This window comes from Trichoplusia ni, chromosome 10 (genome assembly GCF_003590095.1).
Source record: "Trichoplusia ni isolate ovarian cell line Hi5 chromosome 10, tn1, whole genome shotgun sequence".
NCBI lineage: Eukaryota > Metazoa > Arthropoda > Insecta > Lepidoptera > Noctuidae > Trichoplusia > Trichoplusia ni.
The window spans coordinates 9,255,005-9,272,006 of record NC_039487.1 but is presented as its reverse complement, the minus strand read 5'-3'; the positions used below and the strand labels follow the sequence as shown (position 1 = coordinate 9,272,006).

General features: G+C 31.3%; 1 protein-coding gene across 1 annotated transcript; it reads left to right on the top strand.

Moving 5' to 3' along the window:
• The first annotated feature begins 3,242 nt into the window (after positions 1-3,242).
• Positions 3,243-16,235, top strand: LOC113498307 (circadian clock-controlled protein-like). The gene is made up of 5 exons (XM_026878275.1): positions 3,243-3,556; positions 6,750-6,969; positions 14,128-14,258; positions 14,709-14,864; positions 16,011-16,235. Exons 1-5 carry the CDS (start codon positions 3,478-3,480, stop codon positions 16,175-16,177), a joined length of 753 nt encoding a protein of 250 aa, XP_026734076.1. The 5' UTR covers positions 3,243-3,477; the 3' UTR covers positions 16,178-16,235.
• Positions 16,236-17,002: the final 767 nt, after the last annotated feature.

Genomic DNA, 17,002 nt, shown 5'->3' with positions numbered 1-17,002 from the left:
TTTAAACAATAATGTTTTTTGTTATTTGCCGTTTGTTATTCAAATTAACAACAGCGATGGTGTTGCTAAGCAAGAAATGTTGAAGGTTGTCGAATATCTGTCCTTCGATTTAGATAATGTAAAAGTACTTAAGTGGGATATCCATATATATTTTGACTATTTAAAAACTTCGACCGAGATAAAGGGATGAATAGAGGCTTGAAAAGGATGGATCTGGTTAGTCTAAGATTAATAGAAAAGATTAAAAAGAAAAACAAAATTTGTTGAAGAATTGATTCCATTCTCTACATTTATTTTTTAAACAGGATATCTTTAAATTTCAATTGATTGATTAAAAACAGAAACAAGTAGGTACTGTATTTTACTTTGAGCTGTCATATGTGGGCAAAAACCCTCCTCTCTTACGTTTTATATTATTTTATCGTACATTCAAAACGGACAGACATCGATTGAAATACCCTGGGGTTAGGGTAAAGCAGAATAATAAATATTTTTTTTTATTTTGCTCTTAGATCGTTATAAAACTAAAACATTGAATTAATGAAATTAGTTTGAACAGATCGTTTGAACACAATAAATTAGGTATACAAAAAATGGAATTAACAAATCCCTCAGTTAATAATAATACAATTTAATACTGAAAATGTCATCTACGCATTTAAAACTGAAACATTAGTCAGTACTTTAGCTGTTTAAAAATAAAACACTATGTTCATTTTCTCAGTTTTTTGTTTACCTATTAAAGACTAACAATGACATAGGATAGATGCATAAATTGATATGAAAGTAATATTTTAAACAAATATAAACCTTTTACAATCTACTTTAGGTCTGTATTGGCTTTTATATTTTTTGTAGCACTCATGCGTATCCTAGCGCAGTTCCAGTAATGTGGCAAGTTTAAGTTAAAACCATGGAATTTTCTGTATATGTTTGGCCCTTGTATGGAAAATTAACAGGAAATTATAAGGTTATTTTAGTTTTAAAAATCTATTTTAAATAAAAAACGATTTTATGAACAGTTACAGTCAGCAAGAGAAGTGGGCTAACTCAGTCTTATTTATTAAGGGCCGATATATATCTATAATTAATATGCAGGAATTGGTGATTAATATGTTTTAAATATACTCCATTCTATCAGGCCTATTTATTTGGTTACTTGTTACACTATATTTAGCAATTCTCTTTCGATACAACTGTATACAACAGTTGTTTTTAATATATTGCTGACGCTACTACGCTATTAATAATTTTACGTCTAATACAGATTTTTTTATTGTTTTGCGTTCCAAACGACTAATGTTATTAAATTAAGTAAACCATAAATTTAACCGCATTACAGTAGCGTAATTAGGTTATAAAAAAATCTAAAAAAAAATACGGAAATAATAACATCAAAATGATGGTCACCATCAAGGTCAGTCGATGTTTAAAAAACATACACTTGTTTTCTTAGGTATTTTAAATATGAGACAGTGTCAACTGCAGAATTAGTCTTAAAAACTTATAAATGAGGAAAAAACGAAAAAAACATATTATTAGATAATAGTGCAACAAGAAAAATTCATGATTAATAAGAAGAATATTTTAAAAGGTGTCATAAAAATTGGTTAAACTGCTTAGCAATACGAAATTAACTATTGAAATAATAAATATTTGCATTTTACCTTTTTATATTAAAAGTAATCAAATACAAAATGTCAATGTGTTTCCTTTAATTTAGATTTTTGGTTTCAAAAAGTGATTAATTAGATCCAGAACCGAAATTCTTCGAATCGAATACCTAGAAATGGACATAATTTTGTGATTTTTGACGTATTTTTTTCTGCCAAATACAGTTTTATAATGGGTAGTGTTTTTGTGTAACTGACATTTTTTATGTCTTTAGTAAGTAACTGCGTTTATAAAATAAATGAAACTGGTATTATTCTTTTTTTTTGTACGACATTGTCTATCATTGACTATTACAAAATTGATATTTTTTATTCATGTGACAAAAACACTTAGTAAAATTAGAGCATTAGGATTTATTTTTTTATTATTTCCAGATATTAAAGACAGATGCATTCGATTTTCAGTTGCTGAATACTTAATCTTTTAGAGGAGTTCTGATGGGCATACTGGACTGGAAACCCGCCCAAAAAAAAACAAATTTTTGTTAATTTTTAAAGAAAAAGAAAATTGGTATACATCCTTGAACGGCTTTAGTTCATGCGTGATCTCTAGTATTTAGGAAATAATTGATTCTACCCTGAGTTCTTTAACTATTAGGTACTTATTATAGTTTTTGGTACATAGCTAATCATCTTCTTCGGCATCTTAAGCACTTCTTACCACCACTATTTATTATGTAAAGTATTTTACGTTAAATGTTCCTTAGATGTTATCACAAAGAGGATTCAATATCACGATAAATTAATTCAAGAAACAATCTCTGTAATTATATAAAAATAAAACTATACTAAGGTCTCCTTTAACGAAGTTTTAAGAGTTCAAAAGTAGGAATTTGAACAAAAGAAACAACTATAGTATTATCGAGGTCATAAATATTTCTGAGGAAGGTGATATATATATTGTTTTCATTTCAGACCTCAATGTTCAAAAATTATATAGATATACGTATAACTTTTTAATTTCGTGAAAAACAAATATCACTTTGAGAAAAAATTAAAATATTCGGCCAATATGTTTGTCGTCTCAAACACAAATTTTACAAATTGCCAGAGATTTTATTAATCATGCACGGAATCAATAAAACACACTAAGAACTTTAAATCTGTAACACTCTTTGTGTTTGTTTAAAAATATCACACCTACCAATATCAATCATTATATAACACTGGCAACATTTTTAATTATTAAAATACATATAGGTAAGCTAGACATATAAAAATAGTATTTTATGATTAAAACATTATTTTGTTGAATCGAATTTCCTTCAACAGGAAATGAAAAACGAAACATTTTCCTTTTGTTTTTAGGCTTTTTTTTATTCATCATTTTCACAAAAAAAAAACATTACTGCATCCAAATTGCATCGATAGAGACAAAGTAAAAGTATTTCAAGCGAAAAACTAAAACCGCTTTAATTTATTTTTATCAATCATCCAATAACATGTATCAAAACATTTGACATAAAAAAAATCACAGCTGTTCTAAAATAACGTTACTACATACTCAAACAATCTCAATCAAAATAAACAACCGGAACTCATACATGGATTCAATAGGCCGTTCGCAACACCGCTTAGCCGAAGCTCATTAACTTTGTAATGTTTTCATACCAGCTAATCAGTATGAGGTAATTGTGATAATTCGACGCTGATGTTCCTCTTAAGACCGGTCGTCCGCCTGCAATGTCGGCTCTCGAAGGTCTAATAATAATATCTTTCCATTTAGTCGATATATAGCAGTTAAACACGACGCCACGATACAGTTGTAAGCACACGGTTAATTGTTCAACATTGTTGATCAACAATGAATTTGCAAGTGCTGATCGTCAGTGTACTAATAAGTTTTGTATTGTTTTTCTGTAGTTGTAACGCGAAATTGGCACGTAAGTTTTTTATATGATTATTATATCTTGACATTTTTTTATAATTATGTTTGAATTAATTCATATTTCATGTTTTTTTTTTATATTTTATGAACATTCCATTTAGAGGATTTAATTTCTATGCAGATTAATCAAGATTTAATTTAAAAAGGGTGTGAAGTGATTGCAATTAGACGTAGGTATTTATACCTGTGGTAATTTTTAAACATGAGTTGAATTTTAGTCTAACTCCCTCTGAATCAAATGTATAATTAATAGACAAAAATATTAATGTAATGAATATTTACCTCGTTAAGAACAAAACAATGTTGATATGATTTTTGTTTTGTGTATTTTAACATATATAAAACGTTGGAGATACATAAAAACGATAAAAATAACCTAAACCGTCCAAACCAAATTAAAACTAGTTTTATTTTAGTTAACCGTCGGGTTATAATTTTATGTTATTGATGAGGTTATTGACCATATATAAATCAGAGTTACAAAAAATTCGGAAACAGTTATATAAAAGTGTAAATATATTTTATTGTTGTATATTTTTCGTCCTTCTCTTTTAAATGGTTCAATATCCAGAAGATAGCCAGATCGATTGATTTTTGGATAAGCTTCGTTCAAATCTATTATTTTTATTTGTTTAAAAACGAATGACTATTTGCTAATGTTTGAAATGACTATCTAACATACTATTTTTACACAATTTTGTTTCCGCCAAAACTAAAACTACCATTGACATATTTAAGACCGGGATATGCAACCATGCCTCACTCGATTCCATAGTACAAGATATTAAAATGAATTCAGAATTTATGTATATTTTACTGACCAAATAGTCCGAAACTTGTCACCCTTGGTATGGTCCTTTTGCTTAGCTGTAGAGTCGCACAAGGGTATAATTTATTTAAGCATTTAGTGTCCCAAAATAGTCATGATTTCTTTCCAATACTTACGGTTTTAAGCTTCACGGCAACGGTTCAATGAACGCATAATTAGGCTGTTTTTACAGATTCAGAAACACGCTTGCTAACCTTTTTAAAGTTTCTTAGATAATTCTAAAATAGCGAATGAAAACGATTATTGAGATGAAGTTTAAAAAAAGCAAAAATCCTTAATCTATATCTATACTTCTATACTAATATATAAAGCTGAAGAGTTTGTTTGTTTGTTTGAACGCGCTAATCTCAGGAACTACGGGTTCGAATTGAAAAAATCTTTTTGTGTTGAATAGACTATTTATCAAGGAAGGCTATAGGCTATATAACATCTGGCTGCGACTAATAGGAGCGAAGATACAATCGATCACGTGGACGAAGTCGCGGGCAACAGCTAGTTCCAAATATTCGTCAACCTGTCTTCATTAGTCCCACTGATGAGAATCAACGGAACAGTGTTATATTCACAATCATCATGCTTGCATCTTTAAATATTAGATCTTAATTATTATATAGATCAAATTCTATATCAATAACTTTTTAGATTAAACTACATATTAAGTTTAATAAACTATTACGTGAAAATTAATTCACTAATTAGTTTTTAATTACGCATTTAATTAAGAGGAAGGTCGTACTAAATAATTGTATGTCAAACCATCAAGGCCAATGTATTTTATTAAGTTTAAAGGAACTTAATAACCTGATGTTGATTATAACATAGCAACACTCGGACTTAAAAATCTGGTTGGATTGAATGCAACAAACATTTTCCGCGTACAAAAAGTCGATAGAAATTTGAGATCGATACAAACAACATCATAAAAAGCACTTGATTTAAAGTAAAAAGATTAAATAAAAAAAGAAAGGTTGTGACATGAAGAAATAGTCTTTCAAAAGCTGGATGCGTCACATTGACACCTGAAAAAAGTATTTAACACAGTAATTTAAGAACTAAAATTTGAGTAATCCGTCACAGGTATTGATAATGACCTGATTTTAATACTCCAAAAGTATTTCAAAATCAAGTTGTTCATTAATTTCAAAAAAAATCGCAACAAAATTACTTTGTCGCAGTTACATTCGTCAAACATTTAATAATTTTTTAAGGAAATCAAAAACTCCTAAAGTTCTTTAAACGAACAGCTTAATAAAAGTAACATAAACAACTCGTCATACAAGGCAAGCCAGTTAGGTCTCTTTTCGAACGAACAAACTAGGATACTAAAACTAAAGTCATAATTTTAAAACATTTTTAGGTAATCTTTTAAACCTTGACTTTGTCCTCGAAAGACTTGCTCTGATTGTTATAAATAATTTCATAACTCCATTAAAATTGATCGTGTTTTAATAATGATTCGAATTAATTCAGGTTACTTGAAATTTTGAAATAGTTGAACAAACTTTATAGATGCTTCATAATGTGTACCTATATTTATTGGTATTGTGAGATGTTGAGACGGTTAAAATTTAGTGCGAAAAAAGTAACTCAATTTAGTGATTCCAATTTATTCCATTTTAATTCTGGATCTTCTTCTTAGACAATTTTCAAGGGTTTTGACATTTCTGTAAATTAACAATGCCTTTGTATCCTTAGCAAATTGCAATCGGTTAGAGGTCAATCTAACCGAATGCATGTTTAAAAGGAGTAGTATTCCTAAAAGCATTGCATAATAACGTTGTCTGTATACTAACAATACTTTAGTCATAAAAATAAATGGAATCCAGATAACGATAGAGCTCAATCAACCATTGTAATAAACAACCAAGTTCTAGTGATCAACAGACTTTTTCTTTGTTCTAAGATATTGTTTATTGAAAAGTGCCGATGTATAATGTTGATAAATTGTACCTTTGAGAACCTGCCGTCATTGACATCTTTTTTTTTTTTATGAGAATCAAAATGCATAAAAATGTACAGAAATGACATTCATTTTCACATTTGTTTCTCTCTTGACAAACCTGTAAAAATGAAATGGTTTCTCGATAAATCATACTCGCTTGTAGACAAGTTATATCATACAAACGTAAGGCTGTTCAAATCACTCGAATGTATGAAAATGACCTTCACAACAAATGATGTTACTTCTATACATTCAACCTCAACATTCAAAACACAACGAAATACGAATAACTCCAAAACTAAGCTAGTAGAATCATAATTTGTATGGCCCGTTCGCATTCTCTCTGTAACCTGTCAATTCCATAAATTTGAGCCAAATGACAAATTCAGAGTTCCCTATTTTTAACTCTCTTTCCAGCCGACTACATTCGACCATGCAACGACACATCCCGAGAATGTCTGGTGAAGTCAACACAGGATGCGATCCCAGAATTCGTTAAAGGGATCCCTGAACTTGGTGTCGTTTCCTTGGATCCCTTCGTCATCGAAAGACTGTCCATCCCTCTAAGTGGATTAACCTTCACCTTCTATAAGGGAAAAGTGACGGGATTCAGAAAATGCATCGTCGATGACGTCTTGTAAGTATTTTCCTTATGTTATTTTGTTCCTTTAGGTTAAGGATAAGTTTTACGAGCTGACAAGTCGTAAAATTCGTCTTAGAACTGAAGTTGCTCTTTTGCTTATGAACAAATACAAGCATGCATTATAATCGTTTTAAATGGTAGGTAGTTATTTAATTCCGCAATTTAAAGCAAAGCTTAAAGTCTTTCTACGACGAAATTTTTCGCTTTCGAAAAGAGTTTCTACTCCACATCATATTATTATGTATAAACAAAATCCCAAAGCATTGGGGTGGTGGACAGTGCGGATTCCTGTTGGGTCCGAAACTTCCTCGGGGTCCCGATAAACACGCGCGAGTTAACCATTATTAAACATCTTCTCCGTAACCTTTAATCGTAAAAACTCAAAGCAAGACTAATACAGTTGTCTAAATGACAAGGCGCAATTAATCTAAATAACGAACCAAATACGGAAAAGCGCAATAAAGTATTGCATAAACTATATGTTGGTAATGATACATAGCAATCATTATCGATGATAATCTGTAATAGTAATAGTCCTGGGCCATTCTGACCAGCGCAATAATTAAAAAAACAAGTTCAAAACGAGACAATGTAACAAGGTGATATTAGATAACCTAGCATATTGGCTGGGTTAAGGTTTTATTTAATAACTCTAAGTATTACTCTTGTATGAGAAGGAAAATGTGTACCGTATAATTACGTTCCTATGTTAGAAATATTATTATCAAATGAGCCGTGTATAGCCCTAAGTTGGACACCTAATCAATCATGCTAAAGTGATATTGGAACATAACATAAATTTAGAGTCTATCCAAGAAGTACCTAGTCAATGAGCTGTAAAGGTCAGATTTGGACGTTGTTGTAAGTTACTAGGAGCACCTATATAGCTTGACTACTGAAGAGTTACTACCAGGCATCATTTAGGCAAACGTCATATGTACTATATATATTTTTATTTTTAAAAGAGCAACCTTTGGAGTTTCTTGCCGGTTCTTCTCCATAAAAATAGTTTTGTTTAATTTTGATTTTGCTGAGAATGAGAAGAGTTCTTTCTTCACTAACGGGGCAAAAATACGTGCGTGTGACTTCAATTTTACAATGATTTCAAAAACCAAAAACGATCAAAATACGATAAGTTTGAAATGTGGAACAGGACCCTCTGTATAGGCAAGCGTGATTGAAGATAAAGTTTTTCGGTACAGGAGACTTGCACGGGCTAGTAAACGCAGGGCCTAAGACTTCAAGTTGTCAACTACACTCAGGCACGGGCTTATGTTATATATTGATAGAGCACATAATCATTATGGTAGTTAATCCATTTAATATCTTCAATATTATGTAATCTGATACTAATCGATGACAACGATAAGCAGATTAAAGGAATTTTTCCCATCGTTCATGCAAATTTCATGCAAAATATCATTATCATATACGAAGTCGATTATTACTAAAACACATTTTTTTCTATTAAAAACAACTCCCGAATTTAGGAATTTTACCCATTTGTCAACGGTTAGCTTTACTCGCGAAGCATTTCACAAACATTTAAGTCACACACACAAAGACACCCAAACTTGGAATCGAACCCACGACACATTGCGCACATTGGGTTCCTTATGCTCACCTATACCGTTCGACTGTCCGTGCAGTTCACACATCAATTTTGAGTATGTGCTTTCTATTGCTGTAAAAGATGTACCCATGGGGTCTAATCAAATCTTTATTATTCTCTCGCTGCTAATAATCTGGTAAATATGATTAAAAATATTTTCCCAGAAAACTTTAGGTCCTTAGAGCATTGATTCTAGAATGAGAACACAGCACATTAATGCTATTTAAAGAACTGGTTAATAACCAGTTTATTTAAGTCGCTTAAAATTAGGTAAGTCGATTGGCTATAACTGTTAGTTGAAACTAACTTTTATAGTTCCTTTGTGCAGTTGTAAATGAAGACGCCGTTAGTTCTTTTAAATGAAGCTAGTTCCTGCAATAACAGAGTTAAGCTATTGATATTGCAGTCTGGATTTTGTTAGAATATCTATTGGTTCAAATAGACTAGACTAAGATAGCATTCTAAGTTCAACCTGTTTGGTTATTGATACTGAGATAATTATGCCTTTTTTGTTGCTTGTGCTGGTTTTAGTGTTTACTTTGTGAAAGTTAAGTAATGACCAACGGGTATTATGTAAAAACGAGCCATATGTCTTCTACCAAATATTTAGGAAATAAAACTGTTTGTAGCTTAAAGGTACAAAAAAGGAGGAGATAGACTTGCAACACAACCGGAAAGGTTCGTACTCACGACGAGGTAGCCGTAAAAACTACTGATGTCACTGCAACGATTAGTTTTAGTGACAATAAATTACATCATCTGCGAATATTGAAAAACACACAATGTATCTTAAGGAGTTGTAATATGGCAAACGAAGAGAGACATGCCACTTAAAATTGCATTCGTCTTACGTGATAGAGCCCTTAAAAACTAAAATTTAATAAACCAGTCAATGCTTGATGCCGATCTCCCGTAAAGAGATTCATTCCGTATATTGTCCAAGTAATAACAACTAGTGACGTCATTATAAACATTGCTATTATTTACCCGTGAGAATGAATCATGTGAAATGAGAAAAAAACATATAGAATTGTCATTCTCGCCTTCTTGTTAAATCGATGACGGATGACAGCAAGATCATTGTAGGATAAATAGCTTAATTAAATACCACTTAGCAACAGATTTCTCACACATTGTCAATTGGAAATTAAAAAAAACACTTTTGAGCCAACTTTATATTTTTTGAAGATTTTATGGTTCTGTTTTATGATGACGTCAACTGTAACCGAACATAGGTCAACGAACTCTTGCGTAAAACATTACAATCTGAATATTCGAATACTTAATGCATCCTTGCAAAATAATTTTAAACTAATAAATAATGTAATTAAATTACTTTAACACAAAATTTGCGCTCAAAATATTGTCTATTTCGGAAAATATATGGTTTTAAACTAAATATCCTCTAATTTATATTCCACAAATATGTTGAAATAAAATCAATTGCACACCGTTGTGTTCTTGACTCCCATCGGTACCACATAGGTACAGACAGCAAAAAAGAAGATTCCAGTATTTTTAAGTGTAATATACAAATTGGATATTAGTATGTTTTTACTAATAAGTGTCAAACCTTATTTGTATCCTTATAACACAAAAGCAACAACATTTAATTTGGTTGTGTGCAGTTGTTTTGTGTTAGTGACTTCTGGTGCTGACTGTACTATGTTAACAAGCATTAAATGGATTTTATTATCTGTCATTGTCTTGTCACATCATATCATTTACCTCTCATAAAAATATTGTTTGACACAAAAGCGACTGTTTCACGGAGCGATAAAACTTACATATTTTACAAAGGGTCGCATTTAGGAAAAAGTTTATGAGTTTTATTTTGTAAACCGTGTCATAGGTAACGTTACCATGTTATATAAACAGTAATAAAGTATATTTGACTTTATTTGTGTTGTTCCCTATTTTTAGGGTTCCGTACCTCAAAAGGAAAAAACGGAACCCTTATAGGATCACTTTGTTGTCCGTCTGTCCGTCCGTCTGTCCGTCCGTCCGTCCGTCCGTCTGTCAAGACCCTTTTTCTCGGGAACGCGTGGAGGTATGAAGCTGAAATTTATATCAATTACTCAGGTCTACTGTCCCTTGAAGCTGTGAAAAAATCAAACTTCTAAGGCAACGCAATCAAAAGATACAGCCGTTTATGCCGCAAATTTTCGACACTTGCAAGGGAATCAAAACCTACAGGGTGCTTCCCGTGAACTCAGAATCTTGAAATTTGGTACGAAGCAACGTCTTATACCATAGATAAAGGAAAAATTACAAAAACCATAAATTTTTAGTTACATCACATAATATTTTATTTTTTAATAATTTTAAACTTACTACCTATTTCCTCATAAACGCGTAGAGGTATTAAATTGAAATTCATACCAAATACTCAGGTCTATAATACCTTTAAGCTGTAACAAAATCAAACTTCTATGTCAACGCAATCAAAAGAAACAGCAATTTAAGCTGCATATTTTGAAACGCGCGAGTACTCGCAAGGGAATCAAAACCTAAAGGGTACTTCCAGTCGACCTAGAATCTTGAAATTTGGCATGAAGCAACGTTTTACAATCGAGTCATATAAATATATATGACTCGATTACTCGTCGTAATGAACGAACTTTGTAAACCTTGCAGGTTTGTACGGAACCCTCGGTGCGCGAGTCCGACTCGCACTTGGCCGGTTTTTTATATATTTTACATATTTTTTATATATTTTTATATATATATTTTTATAAACTAAATTCAAACTCAATATTTTGAGTTTGAATTTAGTTTATAATATTATGTACCAGAAACTTATTTGCAGACATTTCTTGTATTAAAATTACTGAAATTAGTTCAAATCACTGTTTGTTGGATTAGTAACTGAATGTCCTTTAAATTTATTACAAAATCTTATCGATTCCTTTCATAATTGACCTGTATCTGTCCATCGAACCATAACTTTAACCATTGTGGAAGCGAGACGCCACTATTCAATATAGAAGCCATCTCGCTCTAAAAACATCACCAATCCAGCGACCACTGTGTTCCAGTCAATATCGGTGAATATTAATGTAATCGGTGAACACCATTATATCATAATCTGAGCTATTAATTGTGTAATTAAGTATAAGCTTCATGTCCTATAATATGACAGTACCAAGACAAGTACTTAAGAATAATTACATGTAGAGCCACGCAAAGAGGGTTTACTTTGAGCAGGTACACAAACAATTTTAATTTAAAGCATAAAATGTACGTAAAGTTTTAACATTGTTTGTTTTATTTTAATTAATTTTGTCACTCACGCAACTCAATTAGGTGTGCCATATTCATAAAATGTGTTGTACATTTAAGATTTATTAAGTTTTTCGTCTTTGATCATTAAATTTGAAAGTTGCTGTAATTCTTACACAGGTTGCTAGCTCAAAATTCAACCGCATACGCCGTTTGCTCGTATTTGAGGCCCGACACCAGGTCTCAAAGAAGATACAGCTACAAAATTGTCGAATGTCTTGGTTAAGAGACTTAGCGCCTTCTCTCTAATTCTTCATCTCTTCTCTAATTCCACAACTGCAACAGCAATTGAAATCGTGGTATTATCGTTTTCTTTTACTTTCTATGCCTAGTTTATTGAATTAGTTCATGAAAAAGACGAATTAAGTAGATAAAACAGTTGAAAAATAGACATTTACAAGCTGAAGCTTTACTGCAGAATAAAGTATCCGTACAATCTTTGTATGGTAAGTGGTAGACGAAAGTCTTCAAGGTATAAAGAGCATGAATAGACTTCAGAGTGAAACAGTGTTTTCTTTAAACAAAACCATAACGTGTTTTATCCTTTTCCAGTTTTGTAACTATTCGTTCATAGCCACTTACGTCATTCATAACTCACATCGTGCATCGCTGCCAATGTTATTTGCATGAAGTCAGTTTTGCATTCAAAGTACACCGGCGTCTTCCGTTCGCCTAAAATTATGGTTACAATAACTTAACACATTGAACAATGATTTTATTGTTTGAGCTCTTTGTCACTGTATTAAAAAGTAATCGCCCAGAAGTTTCTATCAGCCCACTTTTCAAGACAGGACACAATATTATGCGATGGTATCTAATTATTTATGCACTTTTGTTGCTGATGTGCAATGTTTGTTTTTTTTTTTATAAAGTCTGTGTTTTGTTTTAGCACACCTATAAAAGTACAAGAACCAGGTATAACCTTTTAGTCGTAAGAATTTAAAAATATCTTGATTTCTATTTACATGGTCCACCACTTAAATTTAAAAGTAAACTACAAAATACGTTCGGAGTGTTAATAATCGCGTTAAAGGACAAAAATCGTTTTTCCGGGTGTTGTTTATCTTTACTAAACATTATAGTACATACATACAGAAAAACTTGTTTACATCAAACTAAAAAAATGAAAGTAAGTAAATTGGAAGAAAAAAATAACAATAAAGGTTTTTGTTTTTAATTTCGAAGGCGTAAACAATTTTATGTCTGTAAATGATCGACATATCGATGATGACACACTCATACACATACGCTTACAAACATTCGGTTCATTACGGAGTAGTTTTTTTTTATTGAATAAAAAAACGTAGTTCCTTATTTGTAGCTGATATTGATATAAGCTTTTGATATAAGGTTGTGTAATTAACATACGTCCTTTTTAGTGTATTGTTTTGTAATTTCAAGATGACACTCTAATAAATAAAGTATTCTTTAAATAACGTTGAAGATCAACACGGTGGAAGTGTCATTGACTCAATCCGACGGTGTTACCTGATCTGAACAGTTCTGATTTTTCAAGCTTTTTGCAATTTTATTTTTTTTCATCATAAATTTTATTTATTGCTGTTTTAAAAAAGGTTATGTTATAAAAACTAAACGCTCAGTTAAATGTTACCAAAACGAGCAGAAAAGAATCTGTAGCTTGCAATGGGCATGAGTCCTTGTAAAACGTAAAATCTGTAACCGTTCGTTTCCAAAATATACGATTTATTTAATAGTATTTGACATATCCATTCAAGTAATTGCGCGAAAGTTTTTTTCCATGATTTTTCTTCTTTATACAATTTTAGATTGTATTATATTTCATCTGCATTACATTGCTTAGTGAGCATCTATAACTCGTAACATCAGAAGAATAATTTCGCTTTCATTTTTAAAATTAATAATGACGAGTAAAGAATTTTAACTTTGCAAACAAACTTTAATTAGGCTGAACTTTGTTGAATACTTAGCGCCGTTCCTGCATAAAAGTATGAAGGAGTATTCATAATTATTTTCATAATTTCTTGATGATTTTCAAACGAAAAAAAAATAATACAATCGTAAAACTGATGAGCTTTTGTAAATGATTATTTTTGGTTGAGTTGCATGTGTGATTCAAAGCTATGCACTAGTTCATTAATAAAAAAAACGCTTGTAACTTTAAAACATAATGTTAACATGAATAGAAGCGAAAACTTCTTGTATTTTATATTAATAACAGATTATGGAGGAAGATTGGTTCCGCTAAACTAAAAATACAATTCTACTTTGTATTTCAGGTCAAACCTAGAAAAGCGACACTTTGCCCTCGCTTTTCACTGTAACCTCACAATCAAAGGCACTTATGACGCTGTCGGAAGAATCCTTCTATTCCCCATTGACGGTGCGGGTGAGGCCAAAATACGCCTTAGTAAGTATCTCCTATTAATAATTCAACAGTTTTTGATGTCTATGTCGAGCTCCCTTTATCTCGGTTTCGGGTTAGGAAGGTTTGCATTTCGAAACTCTTGTTTCGCAAATTTTATTGCAGTTTTCATGACCCCATTAAATTAATATGCGCAGGGATTTGTTTTGTGGTAAACAAAATGGTGAATCATGTTATGCATTTTTTAGAAATCACCACAGTTTTGCGTGATAATAAAAGTTTATTTCGGTTGTTGAGTGCAACGAATAAAATTTGATCCCTTGAGGATTTTTGTACGAAAATTGCGTGGGAAAGTTTTTAAAATATGTAAATGTATATTTTGGACATGACATTTGCGAAATTAAAAAACTTAAAACCTTAGTATTGCTGCTTTGGAAATCGAATCGTTTTTGGTTTTGTCTCAATATTCTAATGGCCAAATTCTGTTATTTACAGCTAATCTTAGAATGAAGGTCGATATAAACACAAAATACGTCAAAGACAAAGATGGTGTCAATCATTTTGGTTTGAAGAATTATAAATACACTTTCGACTACGGAGATCGTGTCTCATTTGACCTTGAAAACTTATTCAAGGAAAGCAAGGAGCTCAGTAAGTATAAAACTGGAGATTAAATATTATTTATGAAGTGTTTTTTGTAAATGATTTAGATATTTACGCTATTTGGCAGAATTAATCCTGTTTATGACGTAAAAATATGTTTAGGTGAATAATGATTATAAAATTTAAAGGTTCATTAGGGTAATTAAAAATGTCTCATTTTTTAGTAACATTTCATACCCTCATATGTATTCCTCATATTAAAATTAGCTCATACAATAGCTATTAAGAACGGTCTGATGCAAAAGCGTTCGTCCTCTTTTATAACGGCCCTTTCTATGGCTATTTGGGACCAGAAGGCCTAAAGGTTCTAGCGGCTGTGGAAGAGAGACGGTACGCTAGGTTCCTCTTTATTTCGATTTTGGATTTCAACTAGACAGTTTTCAAGGCTCTTTGAAAACGTTATAGTTATGACTTTGAGCTGCGCGGTTCCAAAATGTCATTCCTATAGGGAAGAACCGGCAAAAACTCCATAACTTACTCTTTCAAAAGAAAAATACACAAAATAAATACACGTTAAGTGAATTGGATATAGTAGACATATTGTACTTCTAAGCACTTCACCCGGTATTGCAAAAAGTAGGCAATTATCGGAAACAGATTTGTCCTCATTACGTTTGCCTGTCAATGTGACAAGACAGCAATTATTTCACTTAATTGTCTTCAACGGTATATTCGTGAAGGAAATCCTGTTCCGATTAAGATGCGTGAATCGACTGATGAGCCTTTGTAATAAAACTTACCGGAATTAATCTTTTGCAATGCGTAATTACTACTTAAAAAGGTATTATTATTAGGTACTTATCAACTTAAATTCTTATATTTGAAAAACAAATAGAACCACTGCCACATAACGTTACCTTGGCGATATGCGGATCTTTTAAGCTCGATTATTTCTTGTGCGTGTAGTCTACTTAGTAGAACTCTTTTTAATCAATCATTTGTAAATACTATGATAATATCAATTACTGTTTGCATTAAAGCGAATATTGTTTTTATGTTTAAAAAATAATATATTGTCTTACAAATATGACTAATAATAATAATAGAGTGATCTAAAATATTTTTCCTTATATTATTTTTATATGCAGAATGTGTTTTTTCATTTGCAATAATTTCTATTTATTATTTTTACAGGTACCACAGTGCTACATTTCCTAAATGAAAATTGGCGAACAGTAGCAGAAGAATTTGGAAAACCTATCGTGGACTATGCAGTAGACTTGGCAGTAAAAACAATTGAAAAGTTCTTTGTCGCAGTACCCTACGAAGAACTGATAAATGTACCCATTCCTAAATTCTAAAGTGATAGTAATTTTATGTACATTAGTTAGTTTTAAAATATAACTTGGTTTTAAGATATCATTGAGTTTAATTGCTAAGATATCACGTCGTGAAATGTCACCAGATAATTTAAAGCAGTAAATGTTTATTGTAATTTAAACTTTATGACATGGTAATAAGAGCTTTGTGAGAGATCATTCGTTTTGGAAATATCTTTTCATTTGTCTTTGTTAGACGCGGGAGAGTCACGCCCTTCCTGCGTTTTCTTCATCTTGACAAAATCCTTTCCTATTAGTTGAGGCGTTAGATTTTTTACACTGCGTTTGCTACGAATGGCAAGTGAGTGAAAGACTTGAAAAATCAAGCAGTTACATCTTATCGCCCATTTTCTTAAGTACTTTGAAAAAAGTTCTATGCTTGCACAAAAATACTTACATCAAATTTGAGCGTTTAGCTTTGTTTTTACAAAAGCAAATAAATAAATCAGAGGTTAAAATAAAATCAAACGAATGGCCAATAACAAAAATTAATAATACATTGGAAAGATCAGTGGAATTTTTCCGTTTTGTTGATCACTTAAGAAAAAGTTTAAGTGAATCATATTATTTATAAGAAAACCGTCTTTCTTTTAATCACCGCTTGTAAAATTAAACGTGTCATGTACCTTATTCAATATTTTTCCCAAACAACGTTTTCAGTATTACCATTTTCAAACTGAACTACCGTTGAAGATAAGTGCTGAAGTTTTTAACGCTCGTAAAAATATATTTTATATCGCAACTTAGTTAATTTTACGTTGTTCATATAACTTATAGCTGTCAGCAGACGGATTTTTACCGTGTTCC